Genomic DNA, 24,747 nt, shown 5'->3' on the forward strand with positions numbered 1-24,747 from the left:
AACATGGAGCGGACAGCGGGGTCAGGGGGGTCACTGGGGGTCAGGGGGGACACGGAGGGGACAGCGGGGTCAGGGGAGGTCATTGGGGGGCCAGGGGGGTCATGGAGGGGACAGCGGGGTCAGGGGGGTCATTGGGGGGTCAGGGGGGTCATTGGGGGGTCAGCGGGGTCACTGGGGGTCACTGGGGGTCGGGGGGGACACGGAGGGGACAGCGGGGTCAGGGGGGTCATTGGGGGGTCAGCGGGGTCATTGGGGGGTCAGGGGGGGACACGGAGGGGACAGCGGGGTCAGGGGGGTCATTGGGGGGTCAGTGGGGGTCAGAGGGGACACGGAGGAGTCAGCGGGGTCATGGAGGGGTCGGGGAGGGGACAGCGGGGTCGGGGGGGTCAGTGGGGGTCAGGGGGGACACGGAGAGGGACAGTGGGGTCAGGGGGGTCATTGGGGGGTCAGGGGGGTCATTGGGGGGTCAGGGGGGACACAGAGGGGACAGTGGGGTCAGGGGGGGGTCAGGGGGGTCATTGGGGGTCAGGGGGGACACAGAGGGGGACAGCGGGGTCAGGGGGGTCATTGGAGGGGTCAGGGGGGTCACTGGGGGTCAGGGGGGACATGGAGGGGACAGCGGGGTCAGCGGGGGTCACTGGGGGTCAGGGGGGACACGGAGGGGTCAGCGGGGTCAGGGGGGTCAGCGGGGGGTCAGCAGGGTCACTGGGGTCAGGGGGGGTCATTGGGGGGTCAGGGGGACACGGAGGGGACAGCGGGGTCAGCGGGGGTGAGCGGGGACATGGGAGGGGCCAGGGGGGTCACAGGGACACGGGGAAGGACACGGGGGGGGAGGGGGACCAGGGTGCCAAGGGGTGCCACCCGCACCTTCTGCTTGGCGGCGTGCTCGGCCACCATGTCGCTGAAATCCTCCTTCTCCACCTGCGCCTGCTGCTCGCGCACGTGCTCCTCGTACTTCTGCGTCATGGCCGTGGGGTCCAGCTCCAGCTCCTCGGGGGCCAGCGCCACCTCCACGCCCTGAGCCTCGGCCACCGGGCCCTTGCGGCCCATCACCTGCCAGGGGGGACACGAGTGACACCTGGGGGGCACAGGGGGCATGGGGGGCACGGGTGACACCTGGGGGGCACGGGGACAGTGCCACTGTGGCCCCCATCACCTGCCAGGGGGGACACGGGTGACACCTGGGGGGCACGGGGGGCATGGGGGGCACGGGGACAGTGCCACTGCCACCCCATGGTCTCTGTCACCCAGGCCCTTGCGGCCCATCACCTGCCAGGGGGACAGGGGTGACACCTGGGGGGCACGGGAGACATGGGGGGCATGGGGACATGGGTGACACCTGGGGGGCACGGGGACAGTGCCACTGTGGCCCCCATCACCTGCCAGAGGGGACACGGGTGACACCTGGGGGGCACAGGGGGCACGGGGGGCACGGGTGACACCCGGGGGGCACAGGGGGCACGGGGGGCACGGGGCCAGAGCCACCTCCACGCCCTGAGCCTCGGCCACCGGGGCCCTTGCGGCCCATCACCTGCCAGGGGGGACACGGGTGACACCTGGGGGGCACAGGGGGCATGGGGGGCACGGGGACAGCCCCACTGCGGTCCCCATCACCTGCCAGGGGGGACACGGGTGACACCTGGGGGGCACGGGGGGCATGGGGGGCACAGGGACAGTGCCACTGCCACCCCTGGGTTTGGGTGACGTGGGTGACGTGGGTGACACGGGTGACACAGGTGACGTGGGTGACGTGGGTGACACGGGTGACACGGGTGACACGGGTGGCACGGGTGGCATGGGTGACACGGGTGGCACGGGGACAGCCCCACTGCCACCCCCACTCTCGGCCACCAACTCCTGTGGCCCAAAACCTGGGGGGGCCAGAGCCCCCTGGGAGGAGTTTGGGGTCCCTGGGGGATATTTTGGGGTCCCAGGGGGATTTGGAAGGGTTTTTTTTGGGGTCCCAGGGGCCTTTTTGGGGTCCCAGGGAGGTTTTTGGGGTCCCAGGGTTATTTGGGGGGGGGGGGGGTTTGGGGTTCCAGGGGCCTTTTTGGGGTCCCAGGGGAGGTTTTTGGGTCCCAGGGGGATTTTGGGGGGGGGATTTTGGGGTGCCAGGGGGGTTTTTGGGATCCCAGGGTTATTTGGGGGGGGGGGATTTTGGGGTGCCAGGGGGTTTTTTGGGGTCCCAGGGAGGTTTTTGGGGTCCCAGGGGGATTTTGGGGGGGGATTTTGGGGTGCCAGGGGGGTTTTGGGGGGATTTTGGGGTGCCAGGGGGTTTTGGGGGATTTTAGGGTGCCAGGTGTGTTTTTGGGGTGCCAGGGTGTGTTTTTGGGGGATTTTAGGGTGCCAGGTGTGTTTTTGGGGATTTTGGGGTGCCAGGGGGTTTTTGGGGTGCCAGGGGGGTTTTGGGGGGTTTTTGGGGTGCCAGGTGTGTTTTTGGGGTGCCAGGGGTGGTTTTGGGGGGATTTTAGGGTGCAGGTGTGTTTTTGGGGTGCCAGGGGGGTTTTGGGGGGTTTTTGGGGTGCCAGGTGTGTTTTTGGGGGATTTTTGGGGTGCCAGGGGGGTTTTTGGGGGGGGTCTCACCGCGGACATGTCGTAGATGTGGGTGGAGCCCATCATGGCCGTGCCCACGGTCGCCGTGCGTTTTTCGGGGACCACCGTGAACAACTGGGGGGTCTCGCTCCTTTTTGGGGGGCGGGAGGGGGTCTCGATGGGTGGGGGGAGGGGCCCAGGGCTCCAAAATCCCCCCCAAAAATCCCCCCAAATCTTCTCCTCCCCCCCCCCCCCAAAAAAACCCCCAGGTCCTAAACCCCCCCCCTGCACCTCAAAATCCCCTCCCAGGATCCCAAAATCCCCCCTCAGGATCCCAAAATCCCTCCCCAGCACCCCAAAATCCCCCTCAGGACCCCCAAACCCCCCCAAAATCCCCCCAAATCCCCCAAATCCCTCCCTGAGCCCCCAACCCCCCCCAAATCCCCCCAAAACTCCCCCCAATCCCCCCCAAATCCCTCCCTGAGCCCCCAAACCCTCCCAAAATCCCCTCAAATCCCCCCAAATCCCTCCCTGAGCCCCCCAAAATCCCCTCAAATCCCCCCAAAACTCCCCCCAATCCCCCCAAATTCCTCCCTGAGCCCCCCAAACCCCCCCAAACCCCCCCAAAATCCCCTCAAATCCCCCCAAAACTCCCCCCAATCTACCCAAAATCCCTCCCTGAGCCCCCAAAACTCCCCCCAAATCCCTCCCTGAGCCCCCCCAAACCCCCCCAAATCCCCTCAAATCCCTTCAAAATCCCCCCAAAACTTCCCCCAATCCCCCCCAAATCCCAAAACTTCCCCCAATCCCCCCAAATCCCTCCCTGAGCCCCCCAAAATCCCCTCAAATCCCCCAAAACTCCCCCCAATCCCCCCCAAATCCCTCCCTGAGCCCCCAAACCCCCCCAAAATCCCCTCAAATCCCCCCAAATCCCTCCCTGAGCCCCCCAAAATCCCCTCAAATCCCCCCAAAACTCCCCCCAATCCCCCCCAAATCCCTCCCTGAGCCCCCCAAACCCCCCCCAAATCCCTCAAATCCCCCCAAATCCCTCCCTGAGCCCCCCAAAACCCCCTCAAATCCCCCCAAAACTCCCCCCAACCCCCCCCAAATCCCTCCCTGAGCCCCCCAATCCCCCCAAATCCCCCCAAAACTTCCCCTAATCCCCCCCAAATCCTCCGAGCCCCCAAACCCCCCCAAAATCCCCTCAAATCCCCCCAAAACTCCCCCCAATCCCCCCCAAACCCCTCCCTGAGCCCCCCAATCCCCCCCAAATCCCCCCAAAACTTCCCCCAATCTCCCCCAAATCCCTCCCTGAGCCCCCCAAACTCCCCCAAACCCCCCCAAAATCCCCTCAAATCCCCCCAAAACTCCCCCCAATCCCCCCAAACCCCTCCCTGAGCCCCCCAATCCCCCCCAAATCCCCCAAAACTTCCCCCAATCTCCCCCAAACCCCTCCCTGAGCCCCCCAAATCCCTCCCTGAGCCTCCCAATCCCCCCCAAACCCCCCCAAAATCCCCTCAAATCCCCCCAAAACTTCCCCCAATCCCCCCGAAATCCCTCCCTGAGCCCCCCAAACCCCCTCAAATCCCCCCAAAACTCCCCCCCCCAATCCCCCCCAAATCCCTCCCTGAGCCCCCAAATCCCCCCCAAACTCCCCCAATCCCCCCCAAATCCCCCCTCAGCCCCCCAAAATCCCCTCAAATCCCCCCCAAACCCCTCCCTGAGCCCCCACATCCCTCCCTGAGCCCCCCAAACCCCCTCAAATCCCCCCAAAACTTCCCCCAATCCCCCCCAAATCCCTCCCTGAGCCCCCCCAATCCCCCCCAAATCCCCCCAAAACTTCCCCCAATCCCTCCCTGAGCCCCCCAAATCCCTCCCTGAGCCTCCCAATCCCCCCCAAACCCCCCCAAAATCCCCTCAAATCCCCCCAAAACTCCCCCCAATCCCCCCCAAACCCCTCCCTGAGCCCCCCAAACCCTCCAAAATCTCCCCCAAATCCCTCCCTGAGCCCCCCAAACTCCCCCAAACCCCCCAAAATCCCCTCAAATCCCCCAAAACTCCCCCCAGTCCCCCCCAAACCCCTCCCTGAGCCCCCCAAATCCCTCCCTGAGCCCCCCCACCCCCCCAAACCCCCCCAAAATCCCCCAAGCCCCCCTCACCCGTCCATGGCCTCCTCGATTTTCTTCTTGCGCAGCTCGATCAGCTCCGGGGTCTCCATCCCGGCCGGCACCGAGGAGAAACCGCCCGGGGTGATCAACCCGCTGGGGGAGGGGGAGGGGTCAGGGGGCACCCCAAAACCTCGGGGGCACCCCAAAATATGGGGGGGAACCCCAAAACCTCGGGGGGAACCCAAAAAGTCAGGGGGGATCCGAAAAAACTCAGGGAGGAGCCCAAAAATTCGGGGGGGATCCTAAAATCTCGGGGGGGATCCCAAGAACTCGGGGGAAACCCAAAAAGTCAGGAGGGATCCCAGAAACTCGGGGGGATCCCAAGAACTCGGAGGGAACCCCAAAAAGTCAGGAGGGATCAGAGAAACTCAGGGGGACCCCAAAAACTCGGGGGAACCCCAAAAAGTCAGGGGGGATCCCAGAAAATTGGAGGGGAATCCAAAAACTCGGGAGGGACCCCAAAAACTCAGGGGGGACCCCAAAAACTCGGGGGGGAGCCCAAAAACTCGGGGGGGAGCCCAAAAATTCGGGGGGGGACCCCAAGAACTCGGGGGACACCCCAAAAACTCAGGGGGGACCCCAAAAACTCGGGGGGGAGCCTAAAAACTCGGGGGACACCCCAAAAAGTCAGGGGGGAGCCCAGAAACTCGGGGGGGGCCAAAAACTTGGGGAGGATCCCAAAAAGTCATGGGGGGCATCCCAAAAACTCGGGGGGAGCCCCAAAAAGTCAGGGGGGATCCCAGAAAATCGGGGGGGAATCCAAAAACTCGGGGGACCCCAAAAACTCAGGGGGGGAGCCCAAAAACTCGGGGGGACCCCAAAAACTCGGGGGGGGGCCCAAACTTGGGGAACACCCCAAAAACTCAGGGGGGAACCCAAAAACTCGCGGGAGACCCCAAAAACTCGGGGGGGACCCCCAAATCCCCAGGGTTTTGGGGTCCCAATGAGTTTTTAGGGGTCCCCCCAGGTTTTTGGGGTCCCACCCAGGTTTTTGGGGTCCCAATGAGTTTTTAGGGGTCCCACCCAGGTTTTTGGGGTCCCCCCGGGTTTTTAGGGGTCCCACCCAGGTTTTTGGGGTCCCACCCAGGTTTTTGGGGTCCCAATGAGGTTTTTAGGGTCCCAATGAGTCTTTTAGGGTCTCCTTGGCTTTTTTGGGGTCCCAACGAGTTTTTAGGGGTCCCCCCCAGGTTTTTGGCTCCCCTCGGGTTTTTTGGGGTCCCAATGAGTTTTAGGGTCCCTCCAAGCTTTTTAGGGTCCCAATGAGTTTTTTGGGGTCCCACCCAGGTTTTTGGGGTCCCAATGAGTTTTTAGGGGTCCCACCCAGGTTTTTTGGCTCCCCCCCGGGTTTTTAGGGGTCCCACCCAGGTTTTTGGGGTCCTAATGAGTTTTTAGGGTCCCAATGAGTCTTTTAGAGTCTCCTTGGCTTTTTTGGGGTCCCAATGAGTTTTTGGGCTCCCCCCCAGGTTTTTGGGGTCCCCCCCAGGTTTTTGGGGTCCCAATGAGTTTTTGGGGTCCCAATGAGTCTTTTAGGGTCTCCTTGGGTTTTTTGGGGTCCCAATGAGTTTTTAGGGTCCCAATGAGTTTTAAGGGGTCCCCCCCAGGTTTTTTGGCCTCCCCTCGGGTTTTTTGGGGTCCTAATGAGTTTTTAGGGTCCCCTTCAGGTTTCTGGGGTCCCAATGAGTTTTTGGGGTCCCACCAAGTTTTTTAGGGGTCCCACCCAGGTTTTTGGGGTCCCACCCAGGTTTTAGGGTCCCCTCGGGTTTTTTGGGGTCCCAATGAGTTTTTAGGGTCCCAATGAATCTTTTAGGGTCTCCTTGGGTTTTTTGGGGTTCCAATGAGTTTTTAGGGTCCCACCCAGGGTTTTGGGTCCCAATGAGTTTTTAGGGGTCCCACCCAGGGTTTTGGGTCCCAATGAGTTTTTAGGGGTCCCCCCCAGGTTTTTGGGGTCCCCCCCAGGTTTTTGGGGTCCCACCTGTCGGCGGGGGTGATGAAACCGGTCTCATCCGGTTTCTCTTCGTCGCTCTCCTCCTCCTCCTCCTCCTCCGAGGATTCCTCGTCCGAGGGCTCCAGCTCCCCCCAGGGCGTGCGGTCGATCTCCTCCTCCTCCTCCTTGGTCTGGGGGCATTTTGGGGGGGATTTGGGGGATTTTGGGGGTTTTGGGGGGATTTGGAAATTTTGGGAGCATTTTGGGAGGGATTTGGGGGCATTTTGGGAGGGATTTGGGGGGTTTTGGGGGGGAATTTTGAGGATTTCGGGAGGGATTTGGAGCATTGGGGGGGATTTTGGGGGGGGATTTGGGGGGATTTAGTAATTTTGGGAGCATTTTGGGGGGATTTTGGGGGAAATTTGGGGGGGATTTGGGGGGGATTTGGGGGGAATTTTGAGGATTTCGGGAGGGATTTGGGGCATTGGGGGGGATTTTGGGGGGGGATTTGGGGGATTTTGGGGGGATTTTGGGGGATTTAGTAATTTTGGGAGCATTTTGGGGGGATTTTGGGGGAAATTTGGGGGGGATTTGGGGGGGATTTGGGGGATTTGGGGGGGATTTTGAAGGAATTTTGAGGATTTCGGGAGGGATTTGGGGCATTGGGGGGATTTTGGGGGGGGATTTGGGGGATTTTGGGGGGATTTGGGGGGATTTAGTAATTTTGGGAGCATTTTGGGGGGATTTTGGGGGAAATTTGGGGGGGATTTGGGGGGGATTTGGGGGATTTGGGGGGGATTTTGAAGGAATTTTGAGGATTTCGGGAGGGATTTGGGGCATTGGGGGGGGTTTGGGGGATTTTGGGGGGATTTGGGGGGATTTAGTAATTTTGGGAGCATTTTGGGGGGATTTTGGGGGAAATTTGGGGGGGATTTGGGGGGAATTTGGGGGTTTTGGGGGGGATTTTGGGGGAATTTTGAGGATTTCGGGAGGGATTTGGGGCATTGGGGGGGATTTGGGGGGATTTGGGGGATTTTGGGGGGGATTGGGCAATTTTGGGAGCATTTTGGGGGATTTTGGGGGGATTTGGCAATGTTGGAAGCATTTTGGGGGAGACTTGGGGAGAGATTTGGGGGGGATTTGGGGGAATTTTGGGGGATTTTTGGGTGAATTTGAGGGATTTTGGTGGAATTTTGGAGATTTTGGAGGGATTTGGGGGATTTCGGGGGGATTTTGGGGGAGATTTGGGGGATTTTGGGGGGAATTTGGGGGGATTTTGGGAGCATTTTAGGGGATTTTGGGGGGGAATTGGGGGGGATTTTGGGGATTGGGGGGGGGATTATGGGGATTTTGGGGGGATTTTTGAGGGGTTTGGGTTCCTCAAGGGGTTTTTTGGGGATTTTTTGAGGGGTTTGGGTTCCTCAATAATTTTGGGGTGGGGTTTTTTGGGGGGATTTTCTGGGGGGTTTTTGGGGGGTTTGGGTTCCTCAATAATTTTGGGGTTCCCCCAAATTTCGGGGTGGGGTTTTTTGGGGGGATTTTTGAGAGGTTTGGCTTCCTCAATAATTTTGGGGTGAGGATTTTTGAGGGGTTCGGTTTCCTCAAGAATTTGAGGTTCCCCCAAATGTGGGGGTGGGGTTTTTTGGGGGGATTTTTGAGGGGTTTGGCTTCCTCAAGGAGTTTTTTGGGGGGGCTTTTGAGGGGTTTGGGTTCCTCAAGGGATTTTTTGGGGGGATTTTTGAGGGGTTTGGCTTCCTCAAGGAGTTTTTTTTGGGGGGATTTTTGAGGGGTTTGGGTTCCTCAAGAATTTGAGGTTCCCCCAAATGTGGGGGTGGGGTTTTTTGGGGGGATTTTTGAGGGGTTTGGCTTCCTTGAGGGATTTTTTGGGGGGGTTTTTGAGAGCTTTGGCTTCCTCAATAATTTTGGGGTGAGGATTTTTGAGGGGTTTGGGTTCCTCAAGAATTTGAGGTTCCCCCAAATTTCGGGGTGGGGTTTTTTGGGGGGATTTTTGAGGGGTTTGGGTTCCTCAAGGAGTTTTTTTTGGGGGGGATTTTTGAGGGGTTTGGCTTCCTCAAGAATTTGAGGTTCCCAAATTTGGGGGTGGGGTTTTTTGGGGGGATTTTTGAGGGGTTTGGCTTCCTCAAGGAGTTTTTTGGGGGGATTTTTGAGGGGTTTGGGTTCCTCAAGGGATTTTTTGGGGGGATTTTTGAGGGGTTTGGGTTCCTCAAGGGGTTTTTTGGGGGGATTTTTGAGGGGTTTGGGTTCCTCAAGGGGTTTTTTGGGGGGATTTTTGAGAGGTTTGGGTTCCTCAAGAATTTGAGGTTCCCCCAAATGTGGGGGTGGGGTTTTTTGGGGGGATTTTTGAGGGGTTTGGCTTCCTTGAGGGATTTTTTGGGGGGGTTTTTGAGGGGTTTGGCTTCCTCAATAATTTTGGGGTGAGGATTTTTTGAGGGGTTTGGGTTCCTCAAGAATTCGGGGTTCCCCCAAATTTGGGGGTGGGGTTTTTTGGGGGGATTTTTGAGAGCTTTGGCTTCCTCAATAATTTTGGGGTGAGGATTTTTGAGGGGTTTGGGTTCCTCAAGAATTTGAGGTTCCCCCAAATGTGGGGGTGGGGTTTTTTGGGGGGATTTTTGAGGGGTTTGGCTTCCTTGAGGGATTTTTGGGGGGATTTTTGAGGGGTTTGGGTTCCTCAAGGAGTTTTTTTTGGGGGGATTTTTGAGGGGTTTGGGTTCCTCAAGAATTTGAGGTTCCCCCAAATGTGGGGGTGGGGTTTTTTGGGGGGATTTTTGAGGGGTTTGGCTTCCTTGAGGGATTTTTTGGGGGGGTTTTTGAGGGGTTTGGCTTCCTCAATAATTTTGGGGTGAGGATTTTTTGAGGGGTTTGGGTTCCTCAAGAATTCGGGGTTCCCCCAAATTTGGGGGTGGGGTTTTTTGGGGGGATTTTTGAGGGGTTTGGCTTCCTCAAGGGATTTTTTGGGGGGGGTTTTGAGGGGTTTGGCTTCCTCAATAATTTTGGGGTGAGGATTTTTTGAGGGGTTTGGGTTCCTCAAGAATTTGAGGTTCCCCCAAATGTGGGGGTGGGGTTTTTTGGGGGGATTTTTGAGGGGTTTGGGTTCCTCAAGAATTTGAGGTTCCCCCAAATGTGGGGGTGGGGTTTTTTGGGGGGATTTTTGAGGGGTTTGGGTTCCTCAAGGGGTTTTTTTTGGGGCGATTTTTGAGGGGTTTGGCTTCCTCAAGAATTTGAGGTTCCCAAATTTGGGGGTGGGGTATTTTGGGGGGATTTTTGAGAGGTTTGGCTTCCTCAAGGAGTTTTTTGGGGGGTTTTTGAGGGGTTTGGCTTCCTCAAGGGATTTTTGGGGGGATTTTTGAGGGGTTTGGGTTCCTCAAGGAGTTTTTTTTGGGGGGATTTTTGAGGGGTTCGGTTTCCTCAAGAATTTGAGGTTCCCCCAAATGTGGGGGTGGGGTTTTTTGGGGGGGTTTTTGGGGGGGTCCCACACCTGGAACTCGGCGGCGTTGGTGCCGAACACGTCCCCGTAGAGCGGCTTCCCCGTCTCGTCCACGGGGGGCTTCCCCCACCCCCCCGCGTGGTACCCGAAGGAGCAGCCCTGGGGGGGGGGCAGGGGGGGTCAGGGACCCCTCCCCAAATCCTCCTGACCCCCCCAACCCCAAAATCCGTCCCCCAAATCCTCCTGACACCCCCAGCCCCAAAATCCATCCCCCAAATCCTCCTGACCCCCCCAGCCCCAAAATCCGTCCCCCAAATTCCCCCCAAATCCCCCCCAAAAGGAGCAGCCCTGGGGGGGTCAGGGGGGGTCAGGGACCCCTCCCCAAATCCTCCTGACCCCCCCAGCCCCAAAATCCGTCCCCCAAATTCCCCCCAAATCCCCCCCAAAAGGAGCAGCCCTGGGGGGGTCAGGGGGGGTCAGGGACCCCTCCCCAAATCCTCCTGACCCCCCCAACCCCAAAATCCGTCCCCCAAATCCTCCTGACCCCCCCAACCCCAAAATCCGTCCCCCAAATCCTCCTGACACCCCCAGCCCCAAAATCCGTCCCCCAAATCCTCCTGACACCCCCAGCCCCAAAATCCATCCCCCAAATCCCCCCCAAAAGGAGCAGCCCTGGGGGGCTCAGGGACCCCCCCCCAAATCCTCCTGACCCCCCCAGCCCCAAAATCCATCCCCCAAATCCCCCCCAAATCCCCCCCAAAAGGAGCAGCCCTGGGGGGGAGGCAGGGGGGGTCAGGGACCCCTCCCCAAATCCTCCTGACCCCCCCAGAGTCACCCCCAGCCCCAAAATCCATCCCCCAAATCCCCCCCAAATCCTCCTGACCCCCCCAGCCCCAAAATCCGTCCCCCAAATCCCCCCAAAAAGGAGCAGCTCTGGGGGGCTCAGGGACCCCCCCCTCAAATCCTCCTGACACCTCCAGAGTCACCCCCAGCCCCAAAATCCATCCCCCAAATCCCCCCCAAATCCTCCTGACACCCCCAGCCCCAAAATCCATCCCCCAAATCCCCCAAATCCTCCTGACCCCCCCAGCCCCAAAATCCGTCCCCCCAAATCCTCCTGACACCCCCAACCCCAAAATCCATCCCCCAAATCCCCCCCAAAAGGAGCAGCCCTGGGGGGGTCAGAGACCCCTCCCCAAATCCTCCTGACACCCCCAGAGTCACCCCCAGCCCCAAAATCCCTCAAGGACCCCCCCCTCCCCCACCCAGAGACCCCAAGTTCGCCTTGGGAGCCCCAATTCCCCCCCCCCCCACTTCCTGCACCCAAAGGTGCCCCCCCAGACCCTCCCAGACCCCAAAGGTGCCCCCCAGACCCCAAAAATGCCCCCCCAGACCCACCCAGCACCCAAAGTTGCCCCCCCAGACCCCAAAGGTGCCCCCCAGACCCCAAAGGTGCCCCCCCAGACCCTCCCAGACCTCCCCCAGACCCCAAAAGTGCCCCCACCAGACCCCCCCCAGCACCCAAAGGTGCCCCCCCAGCACCCAAAGGTGCCCCCAGATGCCACCCCCAGCACCCAAAGGTGCCCCCCAGACCCCAAAGGCGCCCCCCAGACCCACCCAGCACCCAAAGTTGCCCCCCCAGACCCCAAATGTGCCCCCCCCGACCCTCCCAGCACCCAAAGGTGCCCCCCCAGACCCCAAAGGTGCCCCCCAGACCCCAAAGGTGCCCCCCCAGACCCTCCCAGACCCCAAATGTGCCCTCCCAGACCCTCCCAGCACCCAAAGGTGCCCCCCCAGACCCCAAAGGTGCCCCCCCAGACCCCCCCAGCACCCAAAGGTGCCCCCCTCACCTCGGGGATGGGGGAGTTGAGCCCCGGGATTTTGAGGTTGGGGTACGAGGGGGGGGGGCCCGTAGCGCTGCATGGCGATCAGCCACGGGGGGGGCACCTTGTGGGCGTTCTGGGGGGGGCACGGGGGGGTCAGCACCCAGGGGTGCCCCCTCCCCCCCCTTTCAGCACCCCAAAACCTCCCCAGCCCCCCCCCAAAAGGAACGGCACAGGTTGGGGGAGCCCAAAATTAAAGGGGACCCTTCCCTCCCCACCCCCCCCCCGGGTCAGGGAATGGAACATTCCGGGAGGGGGGTGGGGGATGGGTTTGGGGTGGGTTTTGAGGGGTTTGGGGTGGGGTTGGGGTGGGTTTGGGGTGGATTTGGGGGTTTAGGATGGATTTTGGGGGGTGGGAGTGGATTTGGGGTGGTTTGGGGGGGTTTGGGGTGGATTTGGGGGGGTTTGGGGTGGATTTGGGGTGGGTTTGGGGGGGTTTGGGGTGGATTTGGGGTGGGTTTGGGGTGGGTTTTGGGGGGTTGGGGTGGGTTTGGGATGGATTTTGAGGGATTTGGGATGGGTTTGGGGTGGATTTTGGGGGGTGGGAGTGGATTTGGGGTGGATTTGGGAGGTTGGGGGTGGGATTTGGGGTGGATTTTGGGGGGCTTGGGGTTGATTTGGGGTGGTTTGGGGTGGGTTTGGGATGGATTTTAGGGGGTGGGAGTGGATTTGGGGTGGATTTGGGGTTGATTTAGGGAGGAATTTGGGTGGGTTTTGGGGTGTTTGGGATGGATTTGGGGTGGATTTCGGGGGGTTTTAGGGTGGGTTTGGGGTGGATTTGGGGTGGCTTTGGGGTGGATTTTGGGGGGATTAAGATGGATTTGGGGTGGATTTGGGGTGGATTTGGGGTGAGTTTAGGATGGATTTTGGGGGATTTAGGATTTGGGGTGGGTTTGGGATGGATTTGGGGTGGACTTGGGGTGACTTTGGGATGGATGTGGGGTGGCTTTGGGGTGGATTTGGGATGGACTTGGGATGGATTTGGGGTGGATTTGGGGTGAGTTTTGGATGGCTTTGGGATGGCTTTGGGATGGATTTTGGGTGGGTTTGGAGTGACTTTGGGATGGATTTGGGATGGATTTGGGGTGACTTTGGGGTGGCTTTGGGATGGATTTGGGATGGACTTGTGGTGGCTTTGGGGTGGATTTGGAGTGGATTTGGGATGGATTTGGGGTGGATTTGGGATGGATTTGGGGTGGATTTGGGATGGATTTGGGGTGGATTTGGAGTGGATTTGGGATGGATTTGGGGTGGATTTGGGGTGGATTTGGGGTGGATTTGGGGTGAGTTTAGGATGGCTTTGGGATGGATTTGGGATGGATTTGGGGTGACTTTGGGATGGATTTTGGGTGGCTTTGGGGTGAGTTTAAGATGGATTTTGGGGGATTTAGGATTTGGGGTGGATTTGGGATGGATTTGGGGTGGATTTGGGGTGACTTTGGGATGGATTTGGGGTGACTTTGGGATGGATTTTGGGGCATTTAGGATTTGGGGTGACTTTGGGATGGATTTGGGGTGGCTTTGGGATGGATTTTGGGGTGACTTTGGGATGGATTTTGGGTGGCTTTGGGGTGAGTTTAAGATGGATTTTGGGGAATTTAGGATTTGGGGTGGATTTGGGATGGATTTGGGGTGGCTTTGGGATGGATTTGGGATGGATTTGGGATGGATTTGGGGTGGATTTGGGGTGGCTTTGGGGTGAGCTTAGGATGGATTTTGGGGGATTTAGGAGTTGGGGTTGGTTTGCCCTGGCTTTGGGACGGATTTGGGGTGGGTTTGGGATGGATTTGGGGTGGCTTTGGGGTGGATTTGGGATGGATTTGGGGTGACTTTGGGATGGATTTTGGGTGGCTTGGGGGTGAGTTTAAGATGGATTTTGGGGGATTTAGGATTTGGGGTTGGTTTGCCGTGGCTTTGGGATGGATTTGGGGTGGCTTTGGGATGGATTTGGGATGGATTTGGGGTGAGTTTAGGATGGCTTTGGGATGGCTTTGGGATGGATTTTAGGTGGGTTTGGGGTGACTTTGGGATGGATTTGGGGTGGATTTGGGATGGATTTGGGGTGGCTTTGGGGTGGGTTTAGGATGGATTTGGGATGGCTTTGGGATGGATTTTAGGTGGGTTTGGGGTGACTTTGGGATGGATTTTGGGTGGCTTTGGAGTGGGTTTAGGATGGATTTTGGGGGATTTAGGATTTGGGGTGGCTTTGGGATGGATTTGGGATGGATTTGGGGTGACTTTGGGATGGATTTGGGGTGACTTTGGGATGGATTTTGGGGCATTTAGGATTTGGGGTGACTTTGGGATGGATTTGGGGTGGCTTTGGGATGGATTTTGGGGTGACTTTGGGATGGATTTTGGGTGGCTTTGGGGTGAGTTTAAGATGGATTTTGGGGAATTTAGGATTTGGGGTGGATTTGGGATGGATTTGGGGTGGCTTTGGGATGGATTTGGGATGGATTTGGGGTGGCTTTGGGGTGAGCTTAGGATGGATTTTGGGGGATTTAGGAGTTGGGGTTGGTTTGCCGTGGCTTTGGGACGGATTTGGGGTGGGTTTGGGATGGATTTGGGGTGGCTTTGGGGTGGATTTGGGATGGATTTGGGGTGACTTTGGGATGGATTTTGGGTGGCTTGGGGGTGAGTTTAAGATGGATTTTGGGGGATTTAGGATTTGGGGTTGGTTTGCCGTGGCTTTGGGATGGATTTGGGGTGGCTTTGGGATGGATTTGGGATGGATTTGGGGTGAGTTTAGGATGGCTTTGGGATGGCTTTGGGATGGATTTTAGGTGGGTTTGGGGTGACTTTGGGATGGATTTGGGGTGGATTTGGGATGGATTTGGGGTGGCTTTGGGGTGAGTTTAGGATGGATTTTGGGGGATTTAGGATTTGGGGTGGCTTTGGGGTGGGTTTAGGATGGATTTGGGGGATTTAGGATTTGGGGTGGCTTTGGGATGGATTTGGGATGGATTTGGGGTGGATTTGGGGTGAGTTTAGGATGGCTTTGGGATGGCTTTGGGATGGATTTTAGGTGGGTTTGGGGTGACTTTGGGATGGATTTGGGGTGGATTTGGAGTGGATTTGGGATGGATTTGGGGTGGATTTGGGGTGGATTTGGGGTGGATTTGGGGTGAGTTTAGGATGGCTTTGGGATGGATTTGGGATGGATTTGGGGTGACTTTGGGATGGATTTTGGGTGGCTTTGGGGTGAGTTTAAGATGGATTTTGGGGGATTTAGGATTTGGGGTGGATTTGGGATGGATTTGGGGTGGATTTGGGGTGACTTTGGGATGGATTTGGGGTGACTTTGGGATGGATTTTGGGGCATTTAGGATTTGGGGTGACTTTGGGATGGATTTGGGGTGGCTTTGGGATGGATTTTGGGGTGACTTTGGGATGGATTTTGGGTGGCTTTGGGGTGAGTTTAAGATGGATTTTGGGGAATTTAGGATTTGGGGTGGATTTGGGATGGATTTGGGGTGGCTTTGGGATGGATTTGGGATGGATTTGGGATGGATTTGGGGTGGATTTGGGGTGGCTTTGGGGTGAGCTTAGGATGGATTTTGGGGGATTTAGGAGTTGGGGTTGGTTTGCCCTGGCTTTGGGACGGATTTGGGGTGGGTTTGGGATGGATTTGGGGTGGCTTTGGGGTGGATTTGGGATGGATTTGGGGTGACTTTGGGATGGATTTTGGGTGGCTTGGGGGTGAGTTTAAGATGGATTTTGGGGGATTTAGGATTTGGGGTTGGTTTGCCGTGGCTTTGGGATGGATTTGGGGTGGCTTTGGGATGGATTTGGGATGGATTTGGGGTGAGTTTAGGATGGCTTTGGGATGGCTTTGGGATGGATTTTAGGTGGGTTTGGGGTGACTTTGGGATGGATTTGGGGTGGATTTGGGATGGATTTGGGGTGGCTTTGGGGTGGGTTTAGGATGGATTTGGGATGGCTTTGGGATGGATTTTAGGTGGGTTTGGGGTGACTTTGGGATGGATTTTGGGTGGCTTTGGAGTGGGTTTAGGATGGATTTTGGGGGATTTAGGATTTGGGGTGGCTTTGGGATGGATTTGGGATGGATTTGGGGTGACTTTGGGATGGATTTGGGGTGACTTTGGGATGGATTTTGGGGCATTTAGGATTTGGGGTGACTTTGGGATGGATTTGGGGTGGCTTTGGGATGGATTTTGGGGTGACTTTGGGATGGATTTTGGGTGGCTTTGGGGTGAGTTTAAGATGGATTTTGGGGAATTTAGGATTTGGGGTGGATTTGGGATGGATTTGGGGTGGCTTTGGGATGGATTTGGGATGGATTTGGGGTGGCTTTGGGGTGAGCTTAGGATGGATTTTGGGGGATTTAGGAGTTGGGGTTGGTTTGCCGTGGCTTTGGGACGGATTTGGGGTGGGTTTGGGATGGATTTGGGGTGGCTTTGGGGTGGATTTGGGATGGATTTGGGGTGACTTTGGGATGGATTTTGGGTGGCTTGGGGGTGAGTTTAAGATGGATTTTGGGGGATTTAGGATTTGGGGTTGGTTTGCCGTGGCTTTGGGATGGATTTGGGGTGGCTTTGGGATGGATTTGGGGTGGCTTTGGGATGGATTTGGGATGGATTTGGGGTGAGTTTAGGATGGCTTTGGGATGGCTTTGGGATGGATTTTAGGTGGGTTTGGGGTGACTTTGGGATGGATTTGGGGTGGATTTGGGATGGATTTGGGGTGGCTTTGGGGTGAGTTTAGGATGGATTTTGGGGGATTTAGGATTTGGGGTGGCTTTGGGGTGGGTTTAGGATGGATTTGGGGGATTTAGGATTTGGGGTGGCTTTGGGATGGATTTGGGATGGATTTGGGGTGGATTTGGGGTGAGTTTAGGATGGCTTTGGGATGGCTTTGGGATGGATTTTAGGTGGGTTTGGGGTGACTTTGGGATGGATTTGGGGTGGCTTTGGGGTGGGTTTAGGATGGATTTTGGGGGATTTAGGATTTGGGGTGGCTTTGGGATGGATTTGGGATGGATTTGGGGTGGCTTTGGGGTGGGTTTAGGATGGATTTTGGGGGATTTAGGATTTGGGGTGGCTTTGGGGTGGGTTTAGGATGGATTTGGGATGGATTTAGGATGGATTTTGGGGGATTTAGGATTTGGGGTGGCTTTGGGATGGATTTGGGGTGGATTTGGGATGGATTTGGGATGGATTTGGGGTGGATTTGGGGTGGCTTTGGGGTGCCCCGCACCGGCCCCACGGGCATCCCCAGCGCGATGCGCAGCTCGTCCGAGAGGTCGCCCGGCTTCTTCTCCTTGAGCCGCGTCTCGAACTCCTTCCCCTGGGGACAGCGGGGACAGGGGGGGGTGATGTCCCCAAAAGGCCCCAAAAAACCCCAAAAGTTCCCCCAGGTTGTTCCTAAAAGCCCCAAAAATCCAACCCCAAAAGTTCCCCCAGGATGTCCCCAAAAGTCCCAAAAATCCAACCACAAAAGCCCCAAAAGTTCCCCCAGGATGTCCCAAAACCCCCAAATCCTCCCCCAGGATGACCCCAAACCCCCAAAAATCCAACCAAGACATCTCCAAACCCCCAGAAGTCCAACCTGGATGACCCCAAACTCCCAAATCCTCCCCCAGAATGTCCCCAAAGCCCCAAAAATCCAACCTGGATGTCCCAAAACCCCCAAATCCTCCCCCAGGATGACCCCAAGCCCCCCAAATCTCCAACCAGGACACCTCCAAACCCCCCAAAAATCCAACCTAGATGTCCCCAAACTCCCAAATCCTCCCCCAGGATGACCCCAAAGGCCTCAAATGTGTCCAAAACCCCCAAATCTCCAACCAAGACATCACCAAACCCCCAAAAATCCAACCTGGATGTCCCAAAACCTCCAAATCCTCCCCCAGGATGACCCCAAACCCCCAAAAATCCAACCAAGACATCTCCAAACCCCCCAAAAATCCAACCTGGATGACCCCAAAGCCCTGAATCCTCTTCCAGGATGACCCCAAAGCCCCAAAAATCCAACCTAGATGACCCCAAACCCCCCAAAAATCCAACCTAGATGACCCCAAAGCCCCAAATCTCCAACCAAGACATCTCCAAACCCCCCAAAACTCCAACCTGGATGTCCCCAAACTCCCAAATCCTCCCCCAGGATGACCCCAAACCCCCAAAAATCCAACCTGGATGTCCCCAAACTCCCAAATCCTCCCCCAGGATGACCCCAAAGGCCTCAAATGTGTCCAAAACCCCCAAATCTCCAACCAAGACATCTCCAAACCCCCAAAACTCCAACCTGGATGACCCCAAACTCCCAAATCCTCCCCCAGGATGACCCCAAACCCCCAGAAGTCCAACCTGGATGACCCCAAACTCCCGAATCCTCCCCCAGGATGACCCCAAGCCCCCCAAATCTCCAACCAGGACACCTCCAAACCCCCCAAAAATCCAACCTAGATGTCCCCAAACCCCCAAATCCTCCCCCAGGATGACCCCAAACCCCCCAAATCTCCAACCAAGACATCTCCAAACCCCCAAAACTCCAACCAGGATGTCCCCAAACCCCCGAACCCTCCCCCAGGATGACCCCAAAGCCCCAAAAATCCAACCTGGATGTCCCAAAACCCCCCAAATCTCCAACCAGGACATCTCCAAACCCCCCAAAACTCCAACCTGGATGACCCCAAACTCCCAAATCCTCCCCCAGGATGACCCCAAAGCCCCAAAAATCCAACCTGGATGACCCCAAACCCCCCAAATCTCCAACCAAGACATCTCCAAACCCCCAAAACTCCAACCTGGATGTCCCCAAAACCCCCGAATCCTCCCCCAGGATGATCCCAAAGCCCCAAATCTCCAACCAGGACATCTCCAAACCCCCCAAAAATCCAACCTGGATGACCCCAAACCCCCGAATCCTCCCCCAGGATGACCCCAAACCCCCAAATCTCCAACCAGAACACCTCCAAACCCCCAAAACTCCAACCTAGATGTCCCCAAACTCCCAAATCCTCCCCCAGGATGACCCCAAAGCCCCAAATCTCCAACCAAGACATCTCCAAACCTCCCAAAATCCAACCTAGATGTCCCCAAACTCCCAAATCCTCCCCCAGGATGACCCCAAAGCCCCAAATCTCCAACCAAGACATCTCCAAACCTCCCAAAACTCCAACCTGGATGACCCCAAACTCCCAAATCCTCCCCCAGGATGACCCCAAAGCCCCAAATCTGCCCCCAGGACATCTCCAAACCTCCCCAAGTCCCTCCAAGATGTCCCCAAACCCCCAAATCTCCAACCAAGACACCTCTAAACCCCCCAAAAATCCAACCTGGATGACCCCAAAGCCCTGAATCCTCTTCCAGGATGACCCCAAAGCCCCAAAAATCCAACCTGGATGACCCCAAAGCTCCAAATCCTCCCCCAGGATGACCCCAAACCCCCAAATCTCCAACCAAGACATCTCCAAACCCCCAGAAGTCCAACCTGGATGACCCCAAACCCCCCAAATCTCCAACCAAGACATCTCCAAACCTCCCAAAATCCAACCTGGATGTCCCCAAACCCCCAAATCCTCCCCCAGGATGACCCCAAACCCCCAAAAATCCAACCTGGATGACCCCAAAGCCCCAAATCTCCAACCAAGACATCTCCAAACCCCCCAAAACTCCAACCTAGATGTCCCCAAACTCCCAAATCCTCCCCCAGGATGACCCCAAACCCCCCAAATCTCCAACCAAGACATCTCCAAACCCCCAAAACTCCAACCTGGATGTCCCCGAAGCCCCAAATCCTCCCCCAGGATGACCCCAAAGCCCCAAATCTCCAACCAAGACATCTCCAAACCCCCCAAAAATCCAACCTGGATGTCCCCAAAGCCCCGAACCCTCCCCCAGGATGACCCCAAAGCCCCAAAAATCCAACCTGGATGTCCCAAAACCCCCCAAATCTCCAACCAAGACATCTCCAAACCCCCAAAACTCCAACCTAGATGTCCCCAAAACCCCCGAATCCTCCCCCAGGATGACCCCAAAGCCCCAAAAATCCAACCTGGATGTCCCCAAACTCCCAAATCCTCCCCCAGGATGACCCCAAACCCCCCAAAAATCCAACCAAGACATCTCCAAACCCCCCAAAAATCCAACCTGGATGACCCCAAAGCCCTGAATCCTCTTCCAGGATGTCCCCAAAGCCCCAAAAATCCAACCTGGATGACCCCAAAGCCCCCAAATCTCCAACCAAGACATCTCCAAATCCCCAAAACTCCAACCAGGATGTCCCCAAACCCCCAAATCCTCCCCCAGGATGACCCCAAACCCCCAAAAACCCAACCTAGATGACCCCAAACCCCCGAATCCTCCCCCAGGATGACCCCAAACCCCCAAAAACCCAACCTAGATGACCCCAAACCCCCGAATCCTCCCCCAGGATGACCCCAAACCCCCAAGTGTCCCCCCCAGGTGTCCCCACCTCGTAGTAGAGGTCTCCATGGATGGTCAGCTTGGGCTTGGTCTGCCACTTGAAGAAGGCGTCGTGGAGCTTCTGGTAGTCGATGTCGATCTTGCCCATCTTGGGCCGCACCTTCTCGCGCATCTTGGACTTCATCGTCTTCTGCTCCTCCTGGGGACGCCGAGAGCGACGTCGGGGACGGGCCCGGGGCCTCGGGGACGGCCCCAAGGAGCCTCAAAGGTCCAGATCCAAGCGGGGTGGTCCCCAAAATCGCCCCAAAGTTCCCAATCAGGGTGTCCTCACGTCACCCAAAATCCAAGCAGAGTGTTCTTAAAGTCCCCAAAATCCAACCAGGATGTCCTCAAAATCCAACCAGGATGTTCTTAAAGTCCCCAAAATCCAACCAGGATGTCCTCAAAATCCAACCAGGATGTTCTTAAAGTCCCCAAAATCCAACCAGGATGTCCTCAAAATCCAACCAGGATGTCCTCAAAATCACCCAAAGTTCAACCAGGATCTCCTCACACCACCCAAAATCCAACCAGGATGTTCTTAAAGTCTCCAAATCTAACCAGGATGTCCCCAAAATCCAACCAGGATCTCCTCACACCACCCAAAATCCAACCGGGATGTCCTCAAAGTCCCCAAAATCCAACCAGGATGTTCTTAAAGTCCCCAAAATCCAACCAGGATCAACCCACACCTCCCAAAATCCAACCAGGATGTCTCCAAAATCCCCAAAGTTCAACCAGGGTCTCCTCACATCACCCAAAATCCAACTGGGATGTTTTTAAAGTCCCCAAAATCCAACCAGGATGTCTCCAAAATCCCCAAAGTTCAACCAAGATCAACCCACACCACCCAAAATCCAACCAGGGTCTCCTCACATCACCCAAAATCCCACCGGGATGTTCTTAAAGTCCCCAAAATCCAACCAAGGTGTCCCCAAAATCCAACCCGGATGTCTCCTCACATCACCCAAAATCCAACCAGGATGTCCTCAAAGTCCCCAAAATCCAACCAGGATCAACCCACACCACCCAAAATCCAACCAGGATCTCTCCAAAATCCCCAAAGTTCAACCAGGGTCTCCTCACACCTCCCAAAATCCAACCAGGATGTCTCCAAAATCCCCAAAGTTCAACCAAGATCAACCCACACCACCCAAAATCCAACCAGGGTCTCCTCACATCACCCAAAATCCCACCGGGATGTTCTTAAAGTCCCCAAAATCCAACCAAGGTGTCCCCAAAATCCAACCCGGATGTCTCCTCACATCACCCAAAATCCAACCAGGATGTCCTCAAAGTCCCCAAAATCCAACCAGGATCAACCCACACCACCCAAAATCCAACCAGGATCTCTCCAAAATCCCCAAAGTTCAACCAGGGTCTCCTCACACCTCCCAAAATCCAACCAGGATGTTCTTAAAGTCTCCAAATCCAACCAGGGTGTCCTCAAAGTCCCCAAAATCCAACCAGGGTCTCCTCACACCACCCAAAATCCAACCAGGATGTTCTTAAAGTCCCCAAAATCCAACCAGGATGTCTCCAAAATCCCCAAAGTTCAACCAAGATCAAGCCACACCACCCAAAATCCAACCAGGGTCTCCTCACATCACCCAAAATCCAACCGGGACGTTCTTAAAGTCCCCAAAATCCAACCAAGGTGTCTCCAAAATCCAACCAGGGTCTCCTCACATCACGCAAAATCCAACCGGGATGTTCTCAAAGTCCCCAAAATCCAACCAGGATCAACCCACACCACCCAAAATCCAACCAGGAGGTCTCCAAAATCCCCCAAAGTTCAACCAGGGTCTCCTCACATCTCCCAAAATCCAACCAGGATGTTCTTAAAGTCTCCAAATCCAAGCAGGATGTCCTCAAAGTCCCCAAAATCCAACCAGGGTCTCCTCACATCACCCCAAATCCAACCAGGGTCTCCTCACACCTCCCAAAATCCAACCGGGATGTCCTCAAAGTCCCCAAAATCCAACCAGGATCAACCCACACCACCCAAAATCCAACCAGGATGTCTCCAAAATCCCCAAAGTTCAACCAGGGTCTCCTCACACCACCCAAAATCCAACCAGGGTCTCCTCACACCTCCCAAAATCCAAACGGGATGTCCTCAAAGTCCCCAAAATCCAACCAGGGTGTCCCCAAAATCCAACCAGGATGTCTCCAAAATCCCCAAAGTTCAACCAGGGTCTCCTCACATCACCCAAAATCCCACCGGGATGTTCTTAAAGTCCCCAAAATCCAACCAAGGTGTCCCCAAAATCCAACCAGGGTCTCCTCACACCTCCCAAAATCCAACCAGGATGTCCTCAAAGTCCCCAAAATCCAACCAGGATGTTCTTAAAGTCCCCAAATCCAAGCAGGATCTCCCCACACCTCCCAAAATCCAACCAAGATGTCCCCAAAGTCCCCAAAACCCAATCAGGATGTCCCCAAAATCCAACCAGGGTGTCCCTAAAGTCCCCAAAATCCAAGCAGGATGTTCTTAAAGTCTCCAAATCCAACCAGGGTGTCCCCAGAATCCAACCGGGATGTCCTCAAAACTCAACCAGGATGTCCCCACACCTCCCAAAATCCAACCAGGACGTCCTAAAAGTCCCAAAGTCCAACCAGGACTGTCCCTGAGGTGTCCCCAGGGTGTCCCCAGGGTGTCCCCAAGGTGTCCCTGAGGTGTCCCCAGGGTGTCCCCACCTTCTCCTGCAGGACCTTGAGCATCTCCTGGATGCCACAACCTCCCCAAACCCCTTCCCTGCTCCTCTCCCACCCCTCTGTGCCCCTCACAACTGTCTCCAAGGTGCCCCAAACTGTCCCCGAGGTGCCCCAAACTGCCCCTGAGGTGCCCCAAACTGTCCCCAGGGTGCCCCAAACTGTCCCCAAGGTGCCCCAAACTGTCCCCAGGGTGCCCCAAACTGCCCCCAAGGTGCCCCAAACTGCCCCTGAGGTGCCCCAAACTATCCCTGAGGTGTCCCAAACTGTCCCCAGGGTGCCCCAAACTGCCCCCAAGGTGCCCCAAACTGTCCCCAAACTGCCCCAGGGTGCCCCAAACTATCCCTGAGGTGCCCCAAACTGCCCCTGAGGTGCCCCAAACTGTCCCCAGGGTGCCCCAAACTGTCCCCAGGGTGCCCCAAACTGCCCCTGAGGTGCCCCAAACTGTCCCCAAGGTGTCCCAAACTGTCCCTGAGGTGCCCCAAACTGTCCCCAAACTGCCCCAGGGTGCCCCAAACTATCCCTGAGGTGCCCCAAACTGCTCCCAAGGTGTCCCAAACTGTCCCTGAGGTGCCCCAAACTGTCCCCAGGGTGCCCCAAACTGCCCCCAAGGTGCCCCAAACTGCCCCCGAGATGCCCCAAACTGTCCCCAAAGTGTCCCAAACTGTCCCCAAGGTGCCCCAAACTGTCCCTGAGATGTCCCAAACTGTCCCTGAGGTGCCCCAAACTGTCCCCAAGATGCCCCAAACTGTCCCCAGAGTGCCCCAAACTGTCCCCAAACTGCCCCAGGGTGCCCCAAACTGTCCCCGAGGTGCCCCAAACTGTCCCCGAGGTGCCCCAAACTGCCCCTGAGGTGCCCCAAACTGTCCCCAAACTGCCCCAGGGTGCCCCAAACTGTCCCCAAAGTGTCCCAAACTGTCCCCAAGGTGTCCCAAACTATCCCTGAGGTGCCCCAAACTGTCCCCAAGGTGCCCCAAACTGCCCCCGAGGTGCCCCAAACTGTCCCCAAACTGCCCCAGGGTGCCCCAAACTGTCCCTGAGGTGCCCCAAACTGCCCCCGAGGTGCCCCAAACTGCCCCTGAGGTGCCCCAAACTGCCCCTGAGGTGCCCAAACTGCCCCCAGGGTGCCCCAAACTGCCCCCAAGGTGCCCCAAACTGCCCCCGAGGTGTCCCCACCTATCCCTGAGGTGCCCCAAACTGTCCCCAGGGTGCCCCAAACTGTCCCCGAGGTGCCCCAAACTGCCCCTGAGGTGCCCCAAACTGTCCCCAAGGTGCCCCAAACTGTCCCCGAGGTGCCCCAAACTGCCCTCAAGATGCCCCAAACTGCCCCCGAGGTGCCCCAGACTGTCCTCAAACTGTCCCCAAGGTGCCCCAAACTGCCCCAAGGTGCCCCAAACTCTCCCCAAGGTGCCCCAAACTGTCCCTGAGGTGCCCCAGACTGTCCCCAAACTGCCCCAGGGTGCCCCAAACTATCCCTGAGGTGTCCCAAACTGCCCCCGAGATGCCCCAAACTGTCCCCAGGGTGCCCCAAACTGCCCCCGAGGTGCCCCAAACTGCCCCCGAGGTGCCCCAAACTGTCCCCAGGGTGTCCCAAACTGCCCCTGAGGTGCCCCAAACTATCCCTGAGGTGTCCCAAACTGTCCCCAGGGTG

At 56.9% G+C, this 24,747-nt stretch overlaps 1 protein-coding gene across 1 annotated transcript in view; it reads right to left on the reverse strand.

The window, feature by feature from the left end:
• Positions 1-867: 867 nt before the first annotated feature.
• Positions 868-24,747, reverse strand: part of LOC138101820 (splicing factor 3B subunit 2-like) — a gene marked incomplete at its 3' end in the record, with an annotated part of 42,917 nt that continues 19,037 nt past the window's right edge. Inside the window, 9 exon segments of the mRNA XM_068999593.1 lie at positions 868-1,053; positions 2,584-2,683; positions 4,692-4,793; positions 6,673-6,815; positions 10,121-10,228; positions 11,920-11,979; positions 11,981-12,028; positions 17,173-17,262; positions 20,392-20,541. Of these exon segments, the coding sequence (XP_068855694.1) occupies positions 868-1,053; positions 2,584-2,683; positions 4,692-4,793; positions 6,673-6,815; positions 10,121-10,228; positions 11,920-11,979; positions 11,981-12,028; positions 17,173-17,262; positions 20,392-20,541 (987 nt within the window).

The sequence above is a fragment of the Aphelocoma coerulescens genome, unplaced genomic scaffold (assembly GCF_041296385.1).
Source record: "Aphelocoma coerulescens isolate FSJ_1873_10779 unplaced genomic scaffold, UR_Acoe_1.0 HiC_scaffold_492, whole genome shotgun sequence".
Lineage (NCBI taxonomy): Eukaryota > Metazoa > Chordata > Aves > Passeriformes > Corvidae > Aphelocoma > Aphelocoma coerulescens.